We start from the raw sequence: 20,469 nt of genomic DNA on the forward strand, positions 1-20,469 counted from the left end.
GTTTGTGCCCATGCACAAGCATTCAGTACTGTATCCTCTCAGGGACCACTTTCACGCACACTATTGCCTTCTGTCCAGCTAGTGTTGTACCCCAGCTAAAAACATTTACAGAGAGCCCAGGTCTCTTCTTCATGCTCTGATGTTACTGCACATGGAGTCATTGGAATATACCCAATTGAGTGTTCAAATGATAATCCCTTTGAAACTGTATGGACTGGATGTAGATGCTACTGTGTTTTGTGTGTGAAAGAGAAACTGTTCATAAGGAGCTGGTCTACCTTGGGAGCTTCCATCAGCCTAGCTATGTCTCTCAGGGGTGTGAAAAATCCACACCCCTGAGAGATGTAGCTATGCCAACCTAACCCCTGGTGCAGACAGTGCTAGGTCTTGAATTCTTACGTCGACCTACCTACTACCTCTCGGGGAGGTGGATTACGTATGCCAATGGGAGACCCCCTCCTGTCAGTGTAGGTGGTATCTACACCAGTGGTTCCCAGACTTCAACAACCTGCGAACCTCTTTCACTAAAATGTCAAGTCTCATGAACCCCCTCCTAAAAATGAATATTTCCAGGGATTTCTCCCTTAACTCAGCATAAATTATAAAAGCAGTGGTCTTGGAAATACAAAATTTGTTTTTATGACATGCTTATTACACACTATTTATTAATAATTGTTTATCATTACAGTATTTTTATTACATTATGAAAACAGTAACACTCTTCCAAGATCTCACTTTTGTAGCTTGTATCACTTTTGATTAAGCCTGTTATAAGACAAGGCTCCTATCAGAGACGCCAGTAGAAAAAAGAGGTGCGGGGGCAAAGCCCCCACACACCCTGGAGTCTGGGGGGAGCACTGCTGGAAAAGTGGGGGGTCCCGTGAGGGCCGCCAGAAAAAAAGGGGAGGGACTCGCGGGGGGGGGGGGCGGGGGCACCGACACGGGGGCGGCACATGACCCTCATACTGGTGCCTCTGGCTCCTATGTTTCATCAAGGAGTATCAGATGTGAAACGGCAGGAAGGTATTTAAGAAGCCAACTCAAAGAGTCCCTCCTACACAAGTATTCAGGTCTTGAGCAGTCCAGGCAAACAATGCACGTTACAACAAAGCTTAAACTTGTTCTTCATACTAATTTAAAAACAACACTAGCAGCTATAACGATGCTGCCACTGGCAGGACACAACTGAGAGTATCAATTCAGGACAAATTCCTTAGAGCAGGGCATTTACAGCCCAAGGCTGGGTTTCCTTTACTATTAAGGTACAACAAACCAGCCAAACAGAGAGGACTTCGATCTCACCCCTCTGGCTAACCATAAGTCATACAAGCAATTCCCTTAGACACTCCAGTTTCCCAGTATCACCACCAGTGCCACTCGTTATGGGGACGAATGGTTATGAAAACCAATACCCCAGTAAAAGAAAAAAGGTTCTCCCAATCCCGAAGTACTAAGCCCCAGACCCAGGTCAATATACAAGTCAGCTCTAATCCACAAATCACGCTGATGCCAATCCTTTAGAATCTAAAATCTAAAGGTTTATTCATAAAAGAAAGAAATATAGATGAGAGTTGAAATTGGTTAAATGGAATCAATTACATACAGTAATGGCAAAGTTCTTGGTTCAGGCTTGTAGCAGTGATGGAATAAACTGCAGGTTCAAATCAAGTCTCTGGAGTACATCCACAGCTTGGATGGGTCATTCAATCCTTTGTTCAGAACTTCAGTGTAGCAAAGGCCCTCCAGAGGTCAGAAGCAGTATTGAAGACAAGATGGAGGGGTTTCCAGGACCTTTTATATTCTCTGCCATGTGGAAGGACACCCCTTTGTTCTTACTGTGGAAAATCACAGCAGCAAGATGGAGTCTGGAGTCACATGGGCAAGTCACATGGGTGAGTCACATGTCCATGCATGACTCAGTTCTTTGGAGAGCAGCCATTGCTCACATGCTACGTCTTATGTGGATTGGAGTCTCCCAAGGTCCATTGTCAGTTAAGTGTTTCTTGATTGGGCACTTCACTAATGCTACTTAGAATCAAACACATTGAGATACAAGTACATAGCCAATATTCATAACTTCAACTACAAAAATGATACACACATGCAGATAGCATAATCATAACCAGCAAATCATAACCTTTTTATAGACACTTCACACGACAACCTTTGTACAATATTTGCTGCAAATATATAATAGTGGTTGCCACAATGATCTATACAATTATGTAATTAACGTCACAGCAGCCTATTTAATTTTAAACACAGCAAAAAATATCCACCTCCCTTTCTATGTTGTATAAGGAGTCTTGAAGTTTAAATCTCCTCGGTGTGATAGATATGCTTGCTTTGATCTGCTTAGCTCTTGGAAGTCCAGGAACTCCGAGCTGCTGGCCCCATTTGACAGATGGGCAGCCATTTGACAGCTCTGTCCACCATTAGGGAATTTTTTTCCTGAGAACCCCCTGTAACATTTTGTTAACCCCCAGAGGTTCACGAACCCCAGTTTGGGAGCCACTAATCTACACTGAAGTACTACAGCGGCATATATGTACCCAAGCTGAGAGATTTCCTGAAATGTCTCACATACTTTGTCTGTTTAGTTTCATGCCCCCTGTCCTGGTCAAAAGTGAGATTAGATTTCCTCTGTAGTCTATTATGGTGCCAGTAGGAATTCATCACTTTGGGAAAATAGTTTCTGCATTTTTAGAGGGGTTGGGGGCTTCTTTTCGGGTGTGGGGTGGACAAAGAGGACAATGACAATAAAAAGTGACTTTTTATATAGTCTAGAAGTAGGGGTATCTTTTACATAGGTTAAAAAAATGAGAGGGGGAGAGAATATTAACTATCTCAGTAGGTTTTTGCAGCACTTCATAGGAAATTTCAGAATAAAGATCACAATACCCCAGAGTAAGGAATAGCTGTTACTGATGTGACGTGTATTTGACAGATCCTATATTTATATACCACATGTTGGCGTTCCCATGTCATTCAAATGTTCTATTAGTTGTTTGAAAAAAATAAACAGCAAAAAATACGTATCCCTTTGTAATAGTAGAATATTCCATGATTTCATGATCAGTATATATATACATACACACTCTTCGATGGAAGATAACATTTGTTAATAATTACAGAGTATTTTGTATTTAAATCTGCTCGTATCGTAGTTGACATCTGGGTGGGGTTTTCAAAAACATCTAAGTTAAAATCTCACACCTATGTATAAAGTTACATTGATGCTATAAATGGCACCATCTAAATATTTTGCTATTTCATTTATACATATTAATTATATCGGTTTATTGCCCCCAAGCCCCAGGCACCTTTGGGGCTCCACTCTGTAGGCACCAGACAAACACACTGGAAGTCCATCCCTCAAAGTGTCTGCAATCTTAAAAGCAATAAATAAATAATGCAAAATACGAGCATATTGATCCAGGGTTATGGTTGGAAAATGTCCAGTGAAGTGTGTGTGTGTGTGAGAGAGAGAGAGTGAGTGTGTAAGGCTGTTAAAAACAGATAGATTTATTTTTCAGCAGGGAGCAAGAACTCTGCATCTTCACCTTCTGTTTCTATTTATTTATTGGCATTTCCATGGCACTCATCGCCATAGCATCTAAGAATCTCAGCAGAATCCTGAGTTAAGCCTCATAACCACTTTTGAGTTAACAAAGTATTGTTAACTCCAGTTATACAAGTGGGGAAACTGAGGCACATCATCATTAAAGGACTTAGCCACATACAGAGATAGTAGTAGTGCCAGAAACTCCTTAATCACTGTTCTATGCCTTAACTTACACTTTCCTCTCTCTCTTCTGTCTTCCCCATGACTAAAACAAAGGGTAGGTCTACACTTACTTCCAGGTCCGGCGGTAAGCAATCGGTCTTCTGGGATCAATCCCGGAAGTGCTCGCCGTCGACGCCGGTACTCCAGCTCGGCGAGAGGAGTACGTGGCATCGACGGGGGAGCCTGCCCGCCGCGTCTGGACCCGCGGTAAGTTCAAACTAAGGTACTTCGAATTCAGCTACGTTATTAACGTAGCTGAATTTGCATACCTTAGTTCGAAGTGGGGGGTTAGTGTGGACCAGGCCAAAGTGTCATCTACCCCTACCTGTGGCACTTTTGCCAGGGCTCAGTTAAAGAAAATGTTCAGATACCTTCAGAAAACCCTGCATTTATACTTCATGCCTTCTGTTTGGGATTAGCTAGCACTGAACTAATGCATAGGGAATTTTTCACAACGAACTAAACTGCGCTCTGTTGTCGGAGTAGGAAGTGAAAATAGTACTCAGAGATAATGTTTTCTTGCTGATGAAACCCTTGTTTGAAATGTAACTACAAGTGGATTCAAGCTGCCTTAAAACTATATGTTCATTTTGAAAATGAGGGTTAGCTTGAACTTGTGCAACAAACCAACTCTCTTCCTGTGAACCCTCAGTCTTTGCAGAGTTTAAATTTGTTGGCCTAGAGGTATGATTCGTGCTCTGTGGATATGAGGATCAGATTTAAATCCCAGAAAAGCCTTTGAAGAGATTTGTAAAAATTAGCTGCACCTATACATTTGTAAGCAAAGGTCGTCGTGTGGCTGAGAAACCAGAGTGGAATGCAGGAGACTTGGGTTAAATTTCAGTGTCTGCTGTAGATTCCTGTGTGACCGTGGTCCATGAATAAATCACCTAACCTCTTTGGACTTCCATTTCCCCATCTGTCAAATGGGGATCATGCTTCCTGGCTTGCGAGTATGTTGTGAATATAAAATTCATTACAATCGATGCTCAGATACCCCCATGTTGGGGGCCATATTCGAATGTACAGAAAGACATTTTTAAAAAGCCAAATGTAATGAAGAAAAAGCTTTCAGTGGGACCCTCTGCAGTGCTGTCTATTGAGTCTGCAAATAGAGAATCAATAGTTGTGAGAGTTGTGAATTGTCCTCGGTTGTCTTACTACGTTCCCAGCATTAACTCTGAATCCTATTGATGAACACTGAAATATCAACATTAACTCCCTTTCACTGTTAATAATTTTAGCAGAAACAGTCGCCTGTTTGGGATTGTGGGAAGAGCTTAAGTAGAGTGTCCTCCGATCTGGTTGAAAAGGTCATGATAAGATTTCCTTCAGTCAAGACTATTCTAGAATAATTTTATGGGATGGGATTTTAAGAGGAGCCTATGGGAGTTAGGGTCCATTGGGAGTTCATCCCATGATTCCCTTACACTCCAGTGAAATCCCAGCTGTGTTAACATTTATCAGAGTTTTAACTATGCAGCCTGATCCCTGCAGGAACCTATTTCAGCTCAGGGCTTTATGACATGTTTTAAATATATTAGCATAAACTTTGACATGACAGCTTTCTCCTTTTCAATAACATTGCTGATATTTAGAAAATACTTCATCTCACAGAGATAACATAAACTACAGAAATGCACCAAATTGTCCTTGACCAATGCTCCTACAATTCTTCCCTTGTCGTCTTTGACGATAAAGTTGCTGTCGTCAATGGATTATTTTTGTCATCAGAATACATTTTGATTGTGTAAAACCCCATTTCCAAATAGTGTTAGGAATTTATATTTTAATTGGTTGGATTGTAAGTATTTTGGAAATCTTTTGTTTATCACTCTGTGGAAGATATGCACCGGCGGCATCTCTAAAGAATGTGTATGGTCTTGAATGTTATAACGTGTATAGTGAGTTTGTGGTTCTGGATTGTTAGCCCAGTAAGAAGCTGGAGATTAAGCCTCTTAAAGTAGCATTTCCCCTGAGGTTTCAGTGGTTGAGTTGGACCCGAGTCCCTCACTCCGTTGATGATTACAAACCGTGACTGATTTGAATGGACACTGGGTAAAATTTTAATAAGTGACCGAGGCTCCTAAATCCCATTGACTTTGAATGGGATTTAGATGCTTTTGAAATGTTGACCTGCTAACTATATTGTACCTGCAAAGCACATGTTTTAACAAATGCAAACATTTTAAAGCACCAGTGTGTACAAGGAGTGTGATTCTTCAGGAAGATATTGATTCATGTTATCTGTAATACTAATCAGATGCAATCAGGGTGGATATGATTTAAATAAATCACTAGTCAGGATTTCTACATAAAAGTGCATTCTTGTTGGTTGTTACAACCTTAATACATATTCTTCATACAACTCAGAGATAGATGTAGGTTTCATTTTTAGAAGGTACACACTTTACATTTTTAAAGTGATTTATTTTGAAAACTTTTCAGATTAGTTTTACAGCTATATCAGAAAATGAATGATTGTTTGGTTATTTCATTTATCAAAGGTAACTGAAGCAGATATTTATGAAGTCTCTGGGAGGTGAACTATCTCCAATTCAACAGGTTAATCATTAATACTTGGAGAATTTTCTTGCCATGCTGTATTAGGAGGAGAACATCACCAGATAGATATTTAAATTGTTTTATTTAACTAAAACAACAATGTTATATACACCTCTACCTCGATATAACTGTCCTCGGGAGCCAAAAAATCTTACGCGTTATAGGTGAAACCGCGTTATATCGAACTTGCTTTGATCCACCGGAGTGCGCAGCCCCGCCCCCCCGGAGCGCTGCTTTACCGCATTATATCCGAATTCGTGTTATATCGGGTTGCGTTATATTGGGGTAGAGGTGTATTCTGGATTTCTTTCTTCATCAACAAACATATAATATTTTAACAAAACAAGCATATGAGTTTTTGAATTTAGTTAAACATTCAAGTTTTCTAAATTCAGGTTTGTTTTTGTTAAAATTGTTTTTAGCTAAAATAGTTAAATGAAATATTTTACAAAAAACCCACAAAAATTAAATCGACTATGTCAGCCAGTCAACATGAGAAACTTAAAATATTGGATTCTGCAGCTAACATAGGGCTTATCTACACATTCATATATTCGAGGGGCACAGACGCTTCCTCCGTTTCACAGTGGGGCAGGAACACTAGCAATCCTCCCGTTTGGCCTGTCCATTGCCCCCAAGGTATTCAGGAAATGTATGTCAGTGGTGGCGGCCTACCTCAGGCACTGGGGGGTCCAGATCTTCCCCTGTCTGGACAACTGGTTGGTCAAGGGCAGCTCCCGGTAGCAGGTGCGGGATCACATAGCGCTCCTTCTGGCCACGTGCACCACTTTGGGCCTGTTAGTAAACAACACCAAGTCCACGTTAGTCCCGGTACAATGCATAGAGTTTATTGGGGTGGTCCTGGACGCCTTGTCGGCGGACTGGTTCGAGACCCTGAAGGGGCTCATTGATATGGTCAGAAGGTTTCCGGTGACAACAGCCAGAGCGTGCCTCCAGTTCTTGGGTCACATGTCGGCGTGCACATATGTGGGCTGTCATGCCAAACTCAGGATGAGGCCCCTCCAGCTCTGGTTGGCCTCGGAGTTCTCACAGGCTAGGGACAGGGACAAAGCCAGTGATCACCTCCCTACTGTAGTGGTCCTCCCCGAGAAACATGCTCCAAGAGGTCCCATTCAGGGGCAGGGCCCCGTTGCTGAAACTGGTGTCTGACGCGTCGGACCTGGGATGGGGGGCGCATGTGGGGAATGTTCAGACTCAAGGTCTATGGTCAGCTCAGGATCTGACCCTCCATAAACATCAAGGAGCTCAGGGCGGTACGGCTGGCGTTCATGGCCTTCTGCTCGCACCTGTAGGGTCGGGTGGTCAGGGTCCTCACGGACAACATGGCCTCGATGTTCTACATCAACAGGCAAGGCGGGGCCCGATCCTCTGTCCTCTGCCATGAAACCCTCAGGTGGTGGGACTTTTGTATAGTCTACGACATCTGCCTACAGGCCTTCCATCTGCCGGGCACCTGGAATGTGCAGGTGGATCGCTTGAGCAGGGACTTCTCCTCTCAGCACGAGTGGTCTCTCCACCCAGAGGTGGTGCACAGACTTTTCCAAGTGTGGGGAACTCCCTAGGTGGGCCTGTTCATGACTCGGCAGAACTGTCGCTGTCCCCGGTTCTGCTCCAGTGGGGACTGGGCGCCATCTCTGATGCCTTCCTCCTGTCCTGGTCAAGCCAGTTTCTCTATGCCTTTTCCCTGTTCCTGCTGATCGGCAAGGTCCTGGAAAAGATGAAGATGGACAAGGCCCGGGTCCTTCTGATTACCCCGGCCTAGCCCAGGCAGCATTGGTACGGGACCCTCACTGGCCTGGCGGTCGCCCCGCCGTGGCTGTCCCGCCCGGACCTGCTCTCCCAGGACCAAGGCTGCCTCCTCCACCCCAATCTAGTGGCACTCCACCTCATGGCGTGGCTGCTCAATGGTTAGGTAGGGAGGAAAGGACGTTCTTGGAAGGAGTTCAGCACGTCCTTCTAGAAAGCAGGCGCCCTTCCACGTGCCGAACCTACTTGGTTTTCCAGATGGGTGGACGAGTGGGGCGTTTCCCCAGTGGCCGCCCCAATCCAGCTGATTCTGGACTACCTCCTTCATCTTAGAGCCTGGCGCCCTCATCAGTCAAGGTGCACCTGGTGGCCATATTGGCCTTCCATCCATCGGTGCAGGGCCACATGGTATTCTCCCATGCTATGACTGGCCGATTCCTTAAGGGGCGGGATCGTCTCTTCCCGTATGTTAGGCCCCCAGTTCTGCAGTGGGACCTAAACCTGGTGTTGGCCCATCTCACGGGGCCCCCGTTTGAGCCGCAAGCCATGTGCTCCTGGTCACACCTCTCGTGGAAGGTAGCCTTCCTGGTTGCGATCACGTCGGCTAGGCAGGTCTGGGAACTCAGGGCCCTGACCTCTGAGCCCCTGTACACGGTGTTTCCTAAAGATAAGATCCAGCTCCACCCACACCCCTCGTTCCTCCTGTAGGTGGTCTCCACCTATCACATGGGTCAGGACATTTTTCTGCCGGACCTCTGCCCCAAGCCCCGTGCGTCCAGTGAGGAGCGCCGCCTCCACACGCTGGATGTGCGACAGGCTCTGGCTTTTTACCTGGAGTAGACTAAGCTTCAGAAAGTCTTCGCAACTGTTCATCGCCTCGGCCGAGCGCATGAAAGGTCGTCCGATCTCCACTCAGCGGCTGTCCAACTGCATCACCTCGTGCATCCGTACCTGTTATGACCCGGCAGGAATCCCTCTGCCACCAATTGTGAAGGCGCACTCAACTCGGGCGCAGGCCTCGTCGGCTGCCTTTTTGGCCCATGTCCCCATTCAGGACATTTGTAGGGCTGCCACATGATCTTCAGTTCACACGTTCACCTCGCATTATGCGATTTTCTCTCAGACCAGGGAGAATGCCGTGTTCAGCAGGGCTGTTCTCCACCCCAAGAGTTTGTGAACTCCTTCCCACCTCCAACAGATATAGCTTGGAATCACCTATTGTGGAATACACATGAGCAATCACTCGAAGAAGAAAAGACAGTTACCTTTTCCTTAACTGGTGTTCTTCGAGATGTGTTGCTCATGTCTATTCCACACCCCGCCCTCCTTTCCCTCTGTCGGAGTTGTCTGGCAAGAAGGAACTGAGGGTGGGGGGAGCGCTCCCCTATAGGTACTGCTGGGGAAAAACTTCTGGCACTGGTGCACGTGGCGAGCGTGCACACCTATTGTGGAATAGACATGAGCAACATATCGAAGAACACCAGTTACGGACAAGGTAACTGTCTTTTTCCTGTTTGTTCATAATCTGGAAAGAAAAACAAGCTTTCCTGCTTTTTCAGGTCCCAAACGATTTCTGAATTTGGAATGAATTAGTCCAAAGGAAGAAAATAATCTTTCTACACAGGCAGAAAAAGCTACTGCTGTTAAAAGTGAGATTATCACTTCAACAGTCTCTGAATCCAAGTGCTTAAGTGACTTCCACCAGTTCACTTTAAACATCTTTAAAACATCATCAGCAAACATGTATTTCTTGAATGGTTCTTATTCCCAAAATGGGTCTCTTTTACGGCCTGCTCCCATTATAGGTTTTCCCTTCTAGTGAGAGAATAGTATGATAGATCTCAAATCAATGAAGGCTACACTCAGAAAGACCTCAAGACTTCTGGAATATGCTGCTCAAACAGTTTCACTTTTGTTTCTACTACTGCCTGTCCCTCCCTTCTCACATTTATCTCCAGACTTTTTCTCCTTGTCCAGATCTATTCCGCCCCCAAGAATCTTCTATTAATTGAACTTTTTGAAACTTTGCACTTTTAGAGAGAAGTAAGGGATTGACTCTGTTTACACAAATTTGCAGAGGGACAATAGGGTTGAGGTCTGTTATTTCTCACCTCTGTATGTTATTTATTTAAAAACATTTTTGCTGTTAACAACCATGTTATCTCTGGAGACACAAATCCACAATTTGAGAACTGCAAAACTAAGCATCTCTGATGGTATCTTCTAGACTGAGCATTGAGTCCCATTGGGTAGATAGAAAGATTAACCTAAATAATCTATACAGAAGCCCATGGAAACCCATAAGATTGGGTCCCTAATCCATGAACTTTGGAACTCATTTACAAAACTTTTCTTAAACATTACATGAATATATTGTCTCATACTATAGAATTAGATTTTATAATCCCAATTCCATGATGACAACAAAGATTTTGGTGGCACCTTAAAGACTAACAGATTTATTTGGGCATAAGCTTTCGTGAGTAAAAACCTCACTTCTTTGGATGCATAGAGTGAAAGTTACAGATACAGGCATTATATACTGACACATGGAGAGCAGGGAGTTACTTCGCAAGTGGAGAACCAGTGTTGACAGGGCCAATTCAATCAGGGTGGATGTAGTCCACTCCCAATAATAGATTATCTATTATTGGGAGTGGACTACATCCACCCTGATTGAACTACATCCACCCTGATTGAATTGGCCCTGTCAACACTGGTTCTCCACTTGCGAAGTAACTCCCTGCTCTCCATGTGTCAGTATATAATGCCTGCATCTGTAACTTTCACTCTATGCATCCAAAGAAGTGAGGTTTTTACTCACGAAAGCTTATGCCCAAATAAATCTGTTAGTCTTTAAGGTGCCACCGAAATCCTTGTTGTTTTTGTAGATACAGACTAACACGGCTACCCCCTGATACTTAATTCCATGATGAGATATCTTTGAGCTATAATGTATCTTAATTAAAACTATCTTTAGATAGGCTTTTCCCCCAAAAAGCATTTTATCAAAAAATCCGATTTAAATAAAAAACATATATTTTTTAAATTAAAAAAAAAAAAAATCATTGATTTTTATCCACCCTGGATGCAATGCTCAAGCAAGTAAAACCCCAGCAGAAATTGAGGAAAAATCATACAACTTTGAGAATCCTTCCTGAAATGTCTTGTCCAAAGGGGTTCCATGGCATGTAAGACATTGCCAGCAGAGTGCAAACTGGGCAATTGCTTTTATTTCTTTACATCAGTTGATTCACAATTATCTGGCTGTCCTTGCAGCTCTTCTAGTACTGCTGTCTTCACTGTCCCTGTCCTGTTCCTTTGGTTTATTTGTTGCATTTCCTTGTTGCATCATGCTTGAAATTGGATGATTGGCCCTTTAAGGCAAGGGCTGTCTCTTGCCTTTTTATGTAACATCTAGGTTCTGATACTGATTTAGGACCTCTGGCCCTACTGTAATACGAATAATAAGTGAGAGCCAGGGAAATGCATCTGCTTTGGTCATGGTGGTGGGGGGGGAGGAAGGGGAGAGAAGACGGGAGAGAACAAAGGGTTACATGTACATTACAAACAAATTGAAAGCCCTTTTTTGAACATTGATCACATTTTATTTTATGTCAACAATGCAAAGGGCACAGGAATAGGATAAAGTGAAACAGTAACATGAGTCAGCACACTTCTATATCTTTATAGCCTTTTTGTGTGTAAATATCTTTGCAGGTCATCTATATATCAAACTAAAATAGATAAATGTGCTACCGACTGATTCCCATCCTCCCCCTGTTTTACAAAGCACAGGGGAAACACAGGTTTCCGTGGTAGCTGTGTTAGTCTGTATCAGCAAAAAAACCGAGGGGTCCTTGTGGCACCTTAGAGACTAACAAATTTATTTGGGCATAAGCTTTTGTGGGCTAGAATCCACTTCATCAGATGTATGAAGTAAAAGATACAGGAGCAGGTATAAATACATGAAAGGATGTGGGTTGCTTTACCAAGTGTTAAGTCAGTCTCACGAGATAAATCAATTACCAGCAGGATATCAAGGGAGGAGAAATAGCTTTTGAAGTGGTAAGAGAGTGGCCCATTACAGACAGTTGACAAGAAGGTGTGAGTAACAGTAGGGAGAAATTAGTAAACCTCTGCCCCGATATAACATTGTCCTCAGGAGCCAAAAATCGTACCGCATTATAGGTGAAACCGCGTTATATCGAACTTGCTTTGATCCACCGGAGTGCGCAGCCCCGCCCCGCCCGGAGCGCTGCTTTACCGCGTTCTACCCGAATTCATGTTATATCGGGTCGCATTATATCGGGGTAGAGGTGTATTGGGGAAATTAAGTTTAGGTTTTGTAATGACCTAAACCATTCCCAGTCTTTATTCAGACCTATTCTGATGGTATCTAGTTTGCAAATTAATTCCAGTTAATTAATTCTGCAGCTTCACGTTGGAATCTGTTTTTGAAGTTTTTTTGTTGAAGAATTGCCACTTTGAGGTCTGTTATCGAGTGACCAGAGAGATTGAAGTGTTCTCCTACTGGTTTTTGAATGTTATGATTCCTGATGTCAGATTTGTGTCCATTTATTCTTTTGCGTAGAGACTGTCCGGTTTGGCCAATGTACATGGCAGAGGGGTACTGCTGGCACATGATGGCATATATCACATTGATAGATGTGCAGGTGAACAAGACCCGGATGGTGTGGTTGATGTGGTTAGGTCCTATGATGGTGTCCCTTGAATAGATATGTGGACAGAGTTGGCACCGGGGTTTGTAGCAGGGTTTGGTTCCTGGGTTGGTGTTTTTGTTGTGTGGTGTGTAGTTGCTGGTGAGTATTTGCTTCAGGTTGGGGGGCTGTCTGTAAGTAAGGACTGGCCTGTCTCCCAAGGTCTGTGAGAGTGAGGGATCATCCTTCAGGATAGGTTGTAGATCCTTGATGATGCTCTGGAGAGGTTTTAGTTGGGGCCTGTAGGTGACAGCTAGTGGTGTTCTGTTACTTTCTTTGTTGGGCCTGTCTTGTAGTAGGTGACTTCTCGGTACCCTTCTGGCTCTGTCAATCTGTTTCTTCACTTCACCAGGTCAGTATTGCAGTTTTAAGAACGCTTGGTAAGATTCTGTAGGTGTTTGTCTCTGTCTGAGGGATCGGAGCAAATGCGGTTGTATCTTAGAGCTTGGCTGTAGACAATGGATCATGTGATGTGGTCTGAATGAAAGCTGGAGGCATGTAGGTAAGTATAGCAGTCAGTAGGTTTCTGGTATAGGGTGTTTATGTGACCATCACTTATTAGCACTGTAGTGTCTAGGAAGTGGACCTCTTGTGTGGACTGGTCCAGGCTGAGGTTGATGGTAGGGTTGAAATAGTTGAAATCTTGGTGGAATTCCTCAAGGGCCTCCTTCCCAGGGCTCCAGATGATGATGTCACCAATGTAGCGCAATTAGAGTAGGGGCGTTAGGGGACAAGAGCTGAGCAAGCGTTGTTCTAAGTCAGCCATAAAAATGTTGGCATATTGAGGGGCCATGCGGGTACCCATAGCAGTGCTGCTGACTTGAAGGTATAAATTGTCCCCAAATCTGAAATATTTGTGGGTGAGGACAAAGTCACAAAGTTCAGCCACCAGGTTTGCCATAATGGTATCAAACTTAATTTCCCCAATACTAATTTCTCCCTACTGTTACTCACACCTTCTTGTCAACTGTCTGTAATGGGCCACTCTCGTACCACTTCAAAAGTTATTTCTCCTCCCTTGATATCCTGCTGGTAATTGATTTATCTCGTTAGACTGACTTAACACTTGGTAAAGCAACCCACATCCTTTCATGTATTTATACCTGCTCCTGTATCTTTTACTTCATACATCTGATGAAGTGGGTTCTAGCCCACGAAAGCTTATGCCCAAATAAATTTGTTAGTCTCTAAGGTGCCACTGGGACCCCTCATTTTTTTTAGGGGAAACACAGTTACCTTGTGCTTTGCTTATTATACATATATGCAAAATGCCAAGGGTTTCCTCTCTGTGGATTCAAATGTATATAACCTGGTAAAAGCCTTGCTTCTTTGTAAACGTTTGTACTGCTGCTGGTACAACAGCCCGTATCACCTCTGATTTGTTCAGTTTTCAAATTGGAATTTTAAATCACCTCTGTTTTACTTTTGCTTTAGGTTTCATTGGAGACATCTTAGGTCTCTACTGCCATTGGGGGTGCTCAGCCCTTGAGAGCAAAGAAAATAAATCAAGAGAGCTTTTAGGGTTTCAGTCGTAACATGGGGTCTCTTCTTGACTTCCTCAGCGTAAGCTTGCTCAGCAAATCATTGGGAAATCCTATGGCTTTGCCTCTGTTGTTCCAATCCCTGCCAAATGTTGAGCCCACTTACATCAGGGCTGACATTGGCCAGTGACTCTCAGGCTGTTTCTACACTACAGCCTATGTCAGCAAAACTTACATTGTTCAGGGGTGTAAATATTCCACCCCTCCTCCAGCGACATAAGTTACACCATCATAAGCGTTCATGTGCACACCATTGTGTCGGCGGGAGAGCTTCTCCTGCCAACATAGCTTATGCTGCTCGCGGAGACGGGTTTTTTTATGCCAACGGGAGAGACCTTGCCTGTCAGCATAGAGCGTCTGCACCAGCGCAGCTGTATCGGTACAGCTGTGCCACTGCAGTGCTGTACGTAGAGACATGCCCCAAGGAACCATCGATGTCCAAATAATCTGAAAAAAGCATTTATTTCAACAGGGCGTTGGTGCCCTTGAGAGTGTGGTGTGAAAAGTTCAAGCCTTGCTAAAGGGAACATGAGGATCTCGTCTCTTCCAACTTACCCTCTTGACACCTCAAGTAATTAAACCAATAAAGGTTTTTCCCTTGATGTCTTCATTCTAAAGAGGCTGCTTTAATTTTATACTTGATAGTTTCAATAAGGAACTAACAGGAATGGAAATGTTGTATTGACAGCAAGAATGTGACTCTTCCAACTGTCACCTAAGATTCGCTCCATAATTCATGGGAAGGGGTGTGTGGGAGTCTGAGTGGGGTGTGAGATGGGTTTCTTTTGTCTAGTTTGAAAAACTCCAGTTTGAATAAGCTTTTGGTCTTGGTGATATCTCTTCTGGAACTGTTACATTGCTACAGCCTATAGTGTGGATGCAGTTATACCAGTATAGCTCATGCTCCCTTATTCCCAGTGATACCAGTATAGCTATATTGGGGTAAGCACTTTTATTCTGGTATAACTGTGCCCACTCTGGGGGAGTTGTACTGCTATATTGGTATAATTAAGCAGTACAGCTTCTGTGTGTAGAGGAGCCCTTGATCACATTCCTGCAAGTGGATGGGTGATTGGTTGGGGGGGTGTCAGAGAGAGACTCAGTGCTTCAAAGTGCTGTTGTTTACTCTTTTTTTATTCACTGAAATATACATGAAAGTAATAGAAAAGAGAAGCTTAAATCTTAGGTGATGTTGTCAGTGGGTTTCTACTCCATGTACCAGCAGCTATAGCAGTTTTTTATGTATTCAATTAAAAAAAATAATGCTATTACATTTAAAAATAATGAAACCAGGATCCTTTTGCACTGCCATTTGAAACCAATTCAAAAGCTGTCTCACTCAGGAGAAATACACAGAATATAAGCATATACTGTAACCCCAACAAGAAGGTGTCTGATTGTAACTGGCCAAAACCAATTTGGGAAGCTCTTCTTTCCCTGATTAGTCCTTTCAGTAAGAGGTTTTTATTTTTTCTGGCGTTTGTATTCCTCATCACCACTCCCATACCTTTAAATGAGGCTTTTTGTGTATCTGACGTGGTCTCAGTCCTGTAATGCTGGGAAAATAAACTCCTGAAAGTTTTGGATTGTTTGTGTCATTATAAACACAGAACTTGAGATTGGGGTAAGGAAAGGAAAAGACCTTTTTTCCTTTCCTTCTATTCAAAGTGGGTAAGGGCAAGACTGGTTGCTGTTCATGGGATTGGGATTCTTAATTTAAATATGGAGTATTTGCCTCTTGGTCATTGGTGTGAATCAACCCAGGTGGTAGGGACAGACAGTTACATTGAACTGCTGCGTGGTCTCAGGCTAGTCATAGTGGGTAGATATGTTCTTATCAATTTGACACCTTTTTGTGGAGTTTTGGCAAGAAGACCAAGAATTTGACTGGTTGGGAGAATAGGGTGAGTTCTGCACTACAGATGTTTCCCAGCATAGCTCGTCACTCATGGGTGTGATTAGTTTGTGACCTCTGACCAACACAGCTTTGTAGTGTAGATGCAGTTGTACCAAAAAACCTGCACTTTTGTTGGAATAGCTTATTTCACTGGGATTGGGGGTGCATGGAATAAGCTATATTGACAAAGGTTTTTGCTGGTGTAATCTTTGTCTACTCTAGGAGCGCCTTGCCGGTATAATATACTGGCATAGTTCTACCAGCAAAGCGCTCCTAGCATAGACCTGGCTTCACTTATCTTTTCCCTAGCGATGGTTCCTCCTGGTCTGGGCTGAGTTCTGCTAAATAAGGCTTGCACTGCCACTGCCTCTGCTCTGCAGTATCTGTTCTGTGATGTAAACAGATTTCAGTCTCCTATGTTGTGAATCCAGCACTTTTCATATACCTGAAAAAATTCACTTCAAGTTACAAAGCAAAAGGAAAGAAAAAAGAGCTGTGTAGTGTATAGTTCTCCAGACCCTCTGGTTCCAATAGAAATTCCACTTCTCATATGAATGGAGGTAGGCCAGGTAGAGAATGCAGTTTTTAATCTGTTTTATCAAATAAAAAATGTCTTAGGAAGGAACTTAGGAATGCTTTTTAATTTTGTGGGTTTTTCATATAGGTAAATTGTCAATACACATCAAATGAGACTAGCCACATTGGAAATAAGGCAGTGAATCTGTGAGGCAACAGATTGCCTTTGGATATTTTCTGTGGGAATTTCCCGATGCAGTTCATGAGAACTAGCTGATCGAAACTGTACGTCATATGATTCTGCACATAGCAGTATGTCTTGGAGCATTAATATCTGAGCATATGGGTGCATGGAAGTGACCCCGCTTTGATGACTTAATAGAAGCTGGAAAACTATGATCTTTACTGAAAAGGTCAAAATCTTGTACTAAATCAGAATTTCCTTCCCCCGGTAGATATTCTTCAGGGATCAGGAATGTCTTCTGAGCCCATGTCTTCAGCTTCTGAGCAGTCCCCCACTTCTCCAGGGTCTCCACGTTCTCTCCGCCTGCCCGAAAACCGCAGAACAAGAGATCGCTCTCCATCTCCCATGCGAGGTTACCTTATCCCCAGTCCCCTTCCAACTCGACGGACCAGGACGTTTTCAGCGTGAGTATTGGGGGAGCAACGCGGAAGGAAGGACACCTATTGACATTTAATGTGACCTCTTTTAATAGTGTTCTATGAATTTGCACAAAACCCAAGTTTAATAGAGTTATTCAAGGTATATACTAGCTTTCCTGGTATAACTCTGCCCTTGTTGGATTCGGCTGGACGCTGCGTTTGTGGGTTGCTTGAAGCTGCCTTACAAAGTGTGTGTGTGTGTGGTTGTGGTTGTTTTTAATTAGTTAAGACCCTGATCCTCCAGTGCAGTCTGCCTTGTCCTGATCCTTCACCCTCCATCACCCACCGATCCAGTACAGGCCTCTGAGGATTCTACCAAGACAAGGTGGATCCAGAGTGGCCGAGTGAAATAAATATTGCAGGAGTGTCTTCCCCAAAGAGGCCACTGTCTGGTCACTTTTGACTGAACGTATGACATGGACCTGTGATAAAGAGCAAAACTGCACAATAAGGCTGTGCTCCAAAGCCCGTTGAAGGCAATGGGAGTCTTTCCCTTGATTTCAGTTAATTTTGGATCAGGCTCTAACTGATCCAATAAAGGATATTACCTCACTCACCTTGTCTCTAATATTCTGGGACCAACATGAGTACAATTACACTGCATATATATAATATGAAGCTGTGTTCAGCCATTGGACCCCAATCCTGGAATGAGGTCTTTAAGGGAGCAGGGGTCTGTACAAGCAGACCTCACAGTAAAATGCTACATCACTAAGACCTCAGTCTTTCTATTTGTCTATATTTTAAGTGCTTCTGTATCTAGTTGGCTTGGTATGTTTGTCAGCTGTGTTTTGCTGCTGTGTAATCCACCTTCTCTTGTCAGAAGTTAACATTACTGATTCATTGCAGAATTAAGACTGAGGTTATTTATATTAGCAGTTGTGTTCAGTAAGTTAAAAAAAAAAACACACCAGAAGAAGTGAACTTACTATGATGTTAATTACAAAATACTTCAGTTGCTCTGAACTTTTATAATGGACCATTTTATGGTTTAAAAAAACCTCATGAGGTGCTTGCCCAGTTTCATGTCTGGGCTTGATGTGACCATAAAAACCACCTGAGGGTTAGACTTTTCCTATGTCTAAATTATAGGATTTAACTATCAGTCATTAATCTCCACTCCAGCTCTTGAAGACTTATGGTGGGGTTTTTTTTGGAGGGGGTGGGGGGGCTCTTGTAATTCTCTAATCACTATTAATTGTCAGAATCTTGCTGAATTTGGTAACTCTGAAAATTAAAACAGCTGTTAATTTTGATTGCCCTTTTTAAACAAAAGGAGCTCTAAGCCAGTTCAAAGTCCTAAACTGCATGGAAAGAAAGACTGTGGTGGCAAACATCTTGTTGCACCAGGTAGATTTTTAAAATTCGTTTCTGATGCGTTTCTGATGCGTGAGATCTGAAATTCTCCACTTTCAGTTGGTTCATTACAGATTTGAGGTCTTCTCCTATAAACATTGCTGGGAGGAGTGCTTTATTTATTTATTTCCCTGAATAGGCTGATTTGAAGTCAATGGATTACTCAGGGCAGTAAGTGTTATACCCAGTAATAAATACTTGCAGGATCAGGCCCTTAGTTCGCTTTTGGAGGTAGAAATGAAGTTATTCATGGATACTTTTTTCAATACTTGGTATTTAAGTTTTCTGTCCCATTTCCCCACTGCTGGGGCTTGTGGCTTTAAATGAGTGATTCAGGAACAGAGCAGATCTTTTAAGAGATTTTTCAATTCACTCAGATCTAAATAAACCCTCTGAAGGTGACGTACATTTTGAAAATTATGACATGTCTAAGTGGCAATACAAATGACTTACTGGGGGTTGGCCAGCTTATAATGGAATCCCCCCAGCAGCTCAGAAATGAGAGAGAATCGGCTACAGTGTGAGCAAGGGAGAGGTCAGAAGGGCTATTGACAAACTGAAACGCTACATTCCCGCCTCCCGCCAGCTTTAGATTGGATTCCACATGGTAGCAGCAGCACAACAAACAAACAAACAAACAAACAGTACCGCAATAGCAGGGACAAAGTGAAAGATGGGGTGAAGAAGCGAATGCAGCCGTGAGGTTGACCATGTTTCATGTCCTGCTGCTATGTAAGTGTAACTTTATCTATTCAGCCACATCAATATGCCTCAGCTTCCTCAGGGCCCCCCAAATCCATGTTTCTCATTCTTGGCTATTACCTGGCATTTCCACTATTTTTTGCACAAGGCCTGCCATTTTCTGCTACTACATTATTTATTTATCTCCACACTCTCTTTCTTACAGTCCTTTACGTAGCTGAATGCAGGACATTGGGCGTATCACTTATTCCCCAACAAGGCACAGAAAGGTTATCTGTAATGTAGGTATAACACTTGCCTATGAAGGGCACCTGAGAAGTGATGGCTGGGGTGCAAACTTCTTGCACAGTCTTTTTTATTCTGTTTTTTTTAAATAACCATTCTAGAGAGTCACAGGTGGAGAAGAAAAAGAAAGAGAATGTGTCGATATAAAGATAAAACTGAATATTGGCCAGGCGATCATAACAATCACAACAAAGGAAAAAATATTACAAGTGGAGAGCACAATCAGTGAAAATGGAGTGAACTTCATTACAATCTTGTGGATCTGTAAGGTATTTAGACAGGTAGTTTGGCTGCCTGGGTATCCAAATAAGCATAGCTGAGAGGACAAAATGGCTAAATCATAAAATTTCATGAGCATATTTATCCCTGTTCACTGGAGTAAATTTCTTCATGCTCAGTCCATCCCATGCTTTGTCATGCCAATTGCCTATTCAGCTACAGCTGTTGTAGGTCTGGGGAATGGCAGATCAGCTTTTTTTGATGGGGTGGATGTTATCCGCACCAGTTAAGAGCCTGATCCAAAGTCCATTGAAGTCACTGGGAGTCCTTATATTGACTTCATTGGCTCAGGCCCTATAGCAACAGTTATATAAATATCTACATGGGAGCCTGGACAAGACTGCTGCTCTGTATGAATACCCACTTCCAGAAAATCTGTACTCTAAAGCA

General features: G+C 43.1%; 1 protein-coding gene across 2 annotated transcripts in view; it reads left to right on the forward strand.

Moving 5' to 3' along the window:
• The window catches only part of CARHSP1 (calcium regulated heat stable protein 1), a 55,529-nt gene that overhangs the window by 19,207 nt on the left and 15,853 nt on the right, over window positions 1–20,469 (forward strand). Inside the window, exons 1-2 of one of the 2 annotated variants that reach the window (XM_034783794.1) lie at window positions 14,895–14,952; window positions 17,250–17,442. In XM_034783794.1, coding sequence (XP_034639685.1) covers window positions 14,910–14,952; window positions 17,250–17,442 — 236 coding nt within the window. In that variant the 5' untranslated portion in view covers window positions 14,895–14,909. Of the gene's footprint in view, window positions 1–14,894; window positions 14,953–17,249; window positions 17,443–20,469 lie in introns of those variants that run through there. The other variant, XM_034783795.1, reaches the window with a different exon arrangement.

This window comes from Trachemys scripta, chromosome 10 (genome assembly GCF_013100865.1).
Source record: "Trachemys scripta elegans isolate TJP31775 chromosome 10, CAS_Tse_1.0, whole genome shotgun sequence".
Lineage (NCBI taxonomy): Eukaryota > Metazoa > Chordata > Testudines > Emydidae > Trachemys > Trachemys scripta.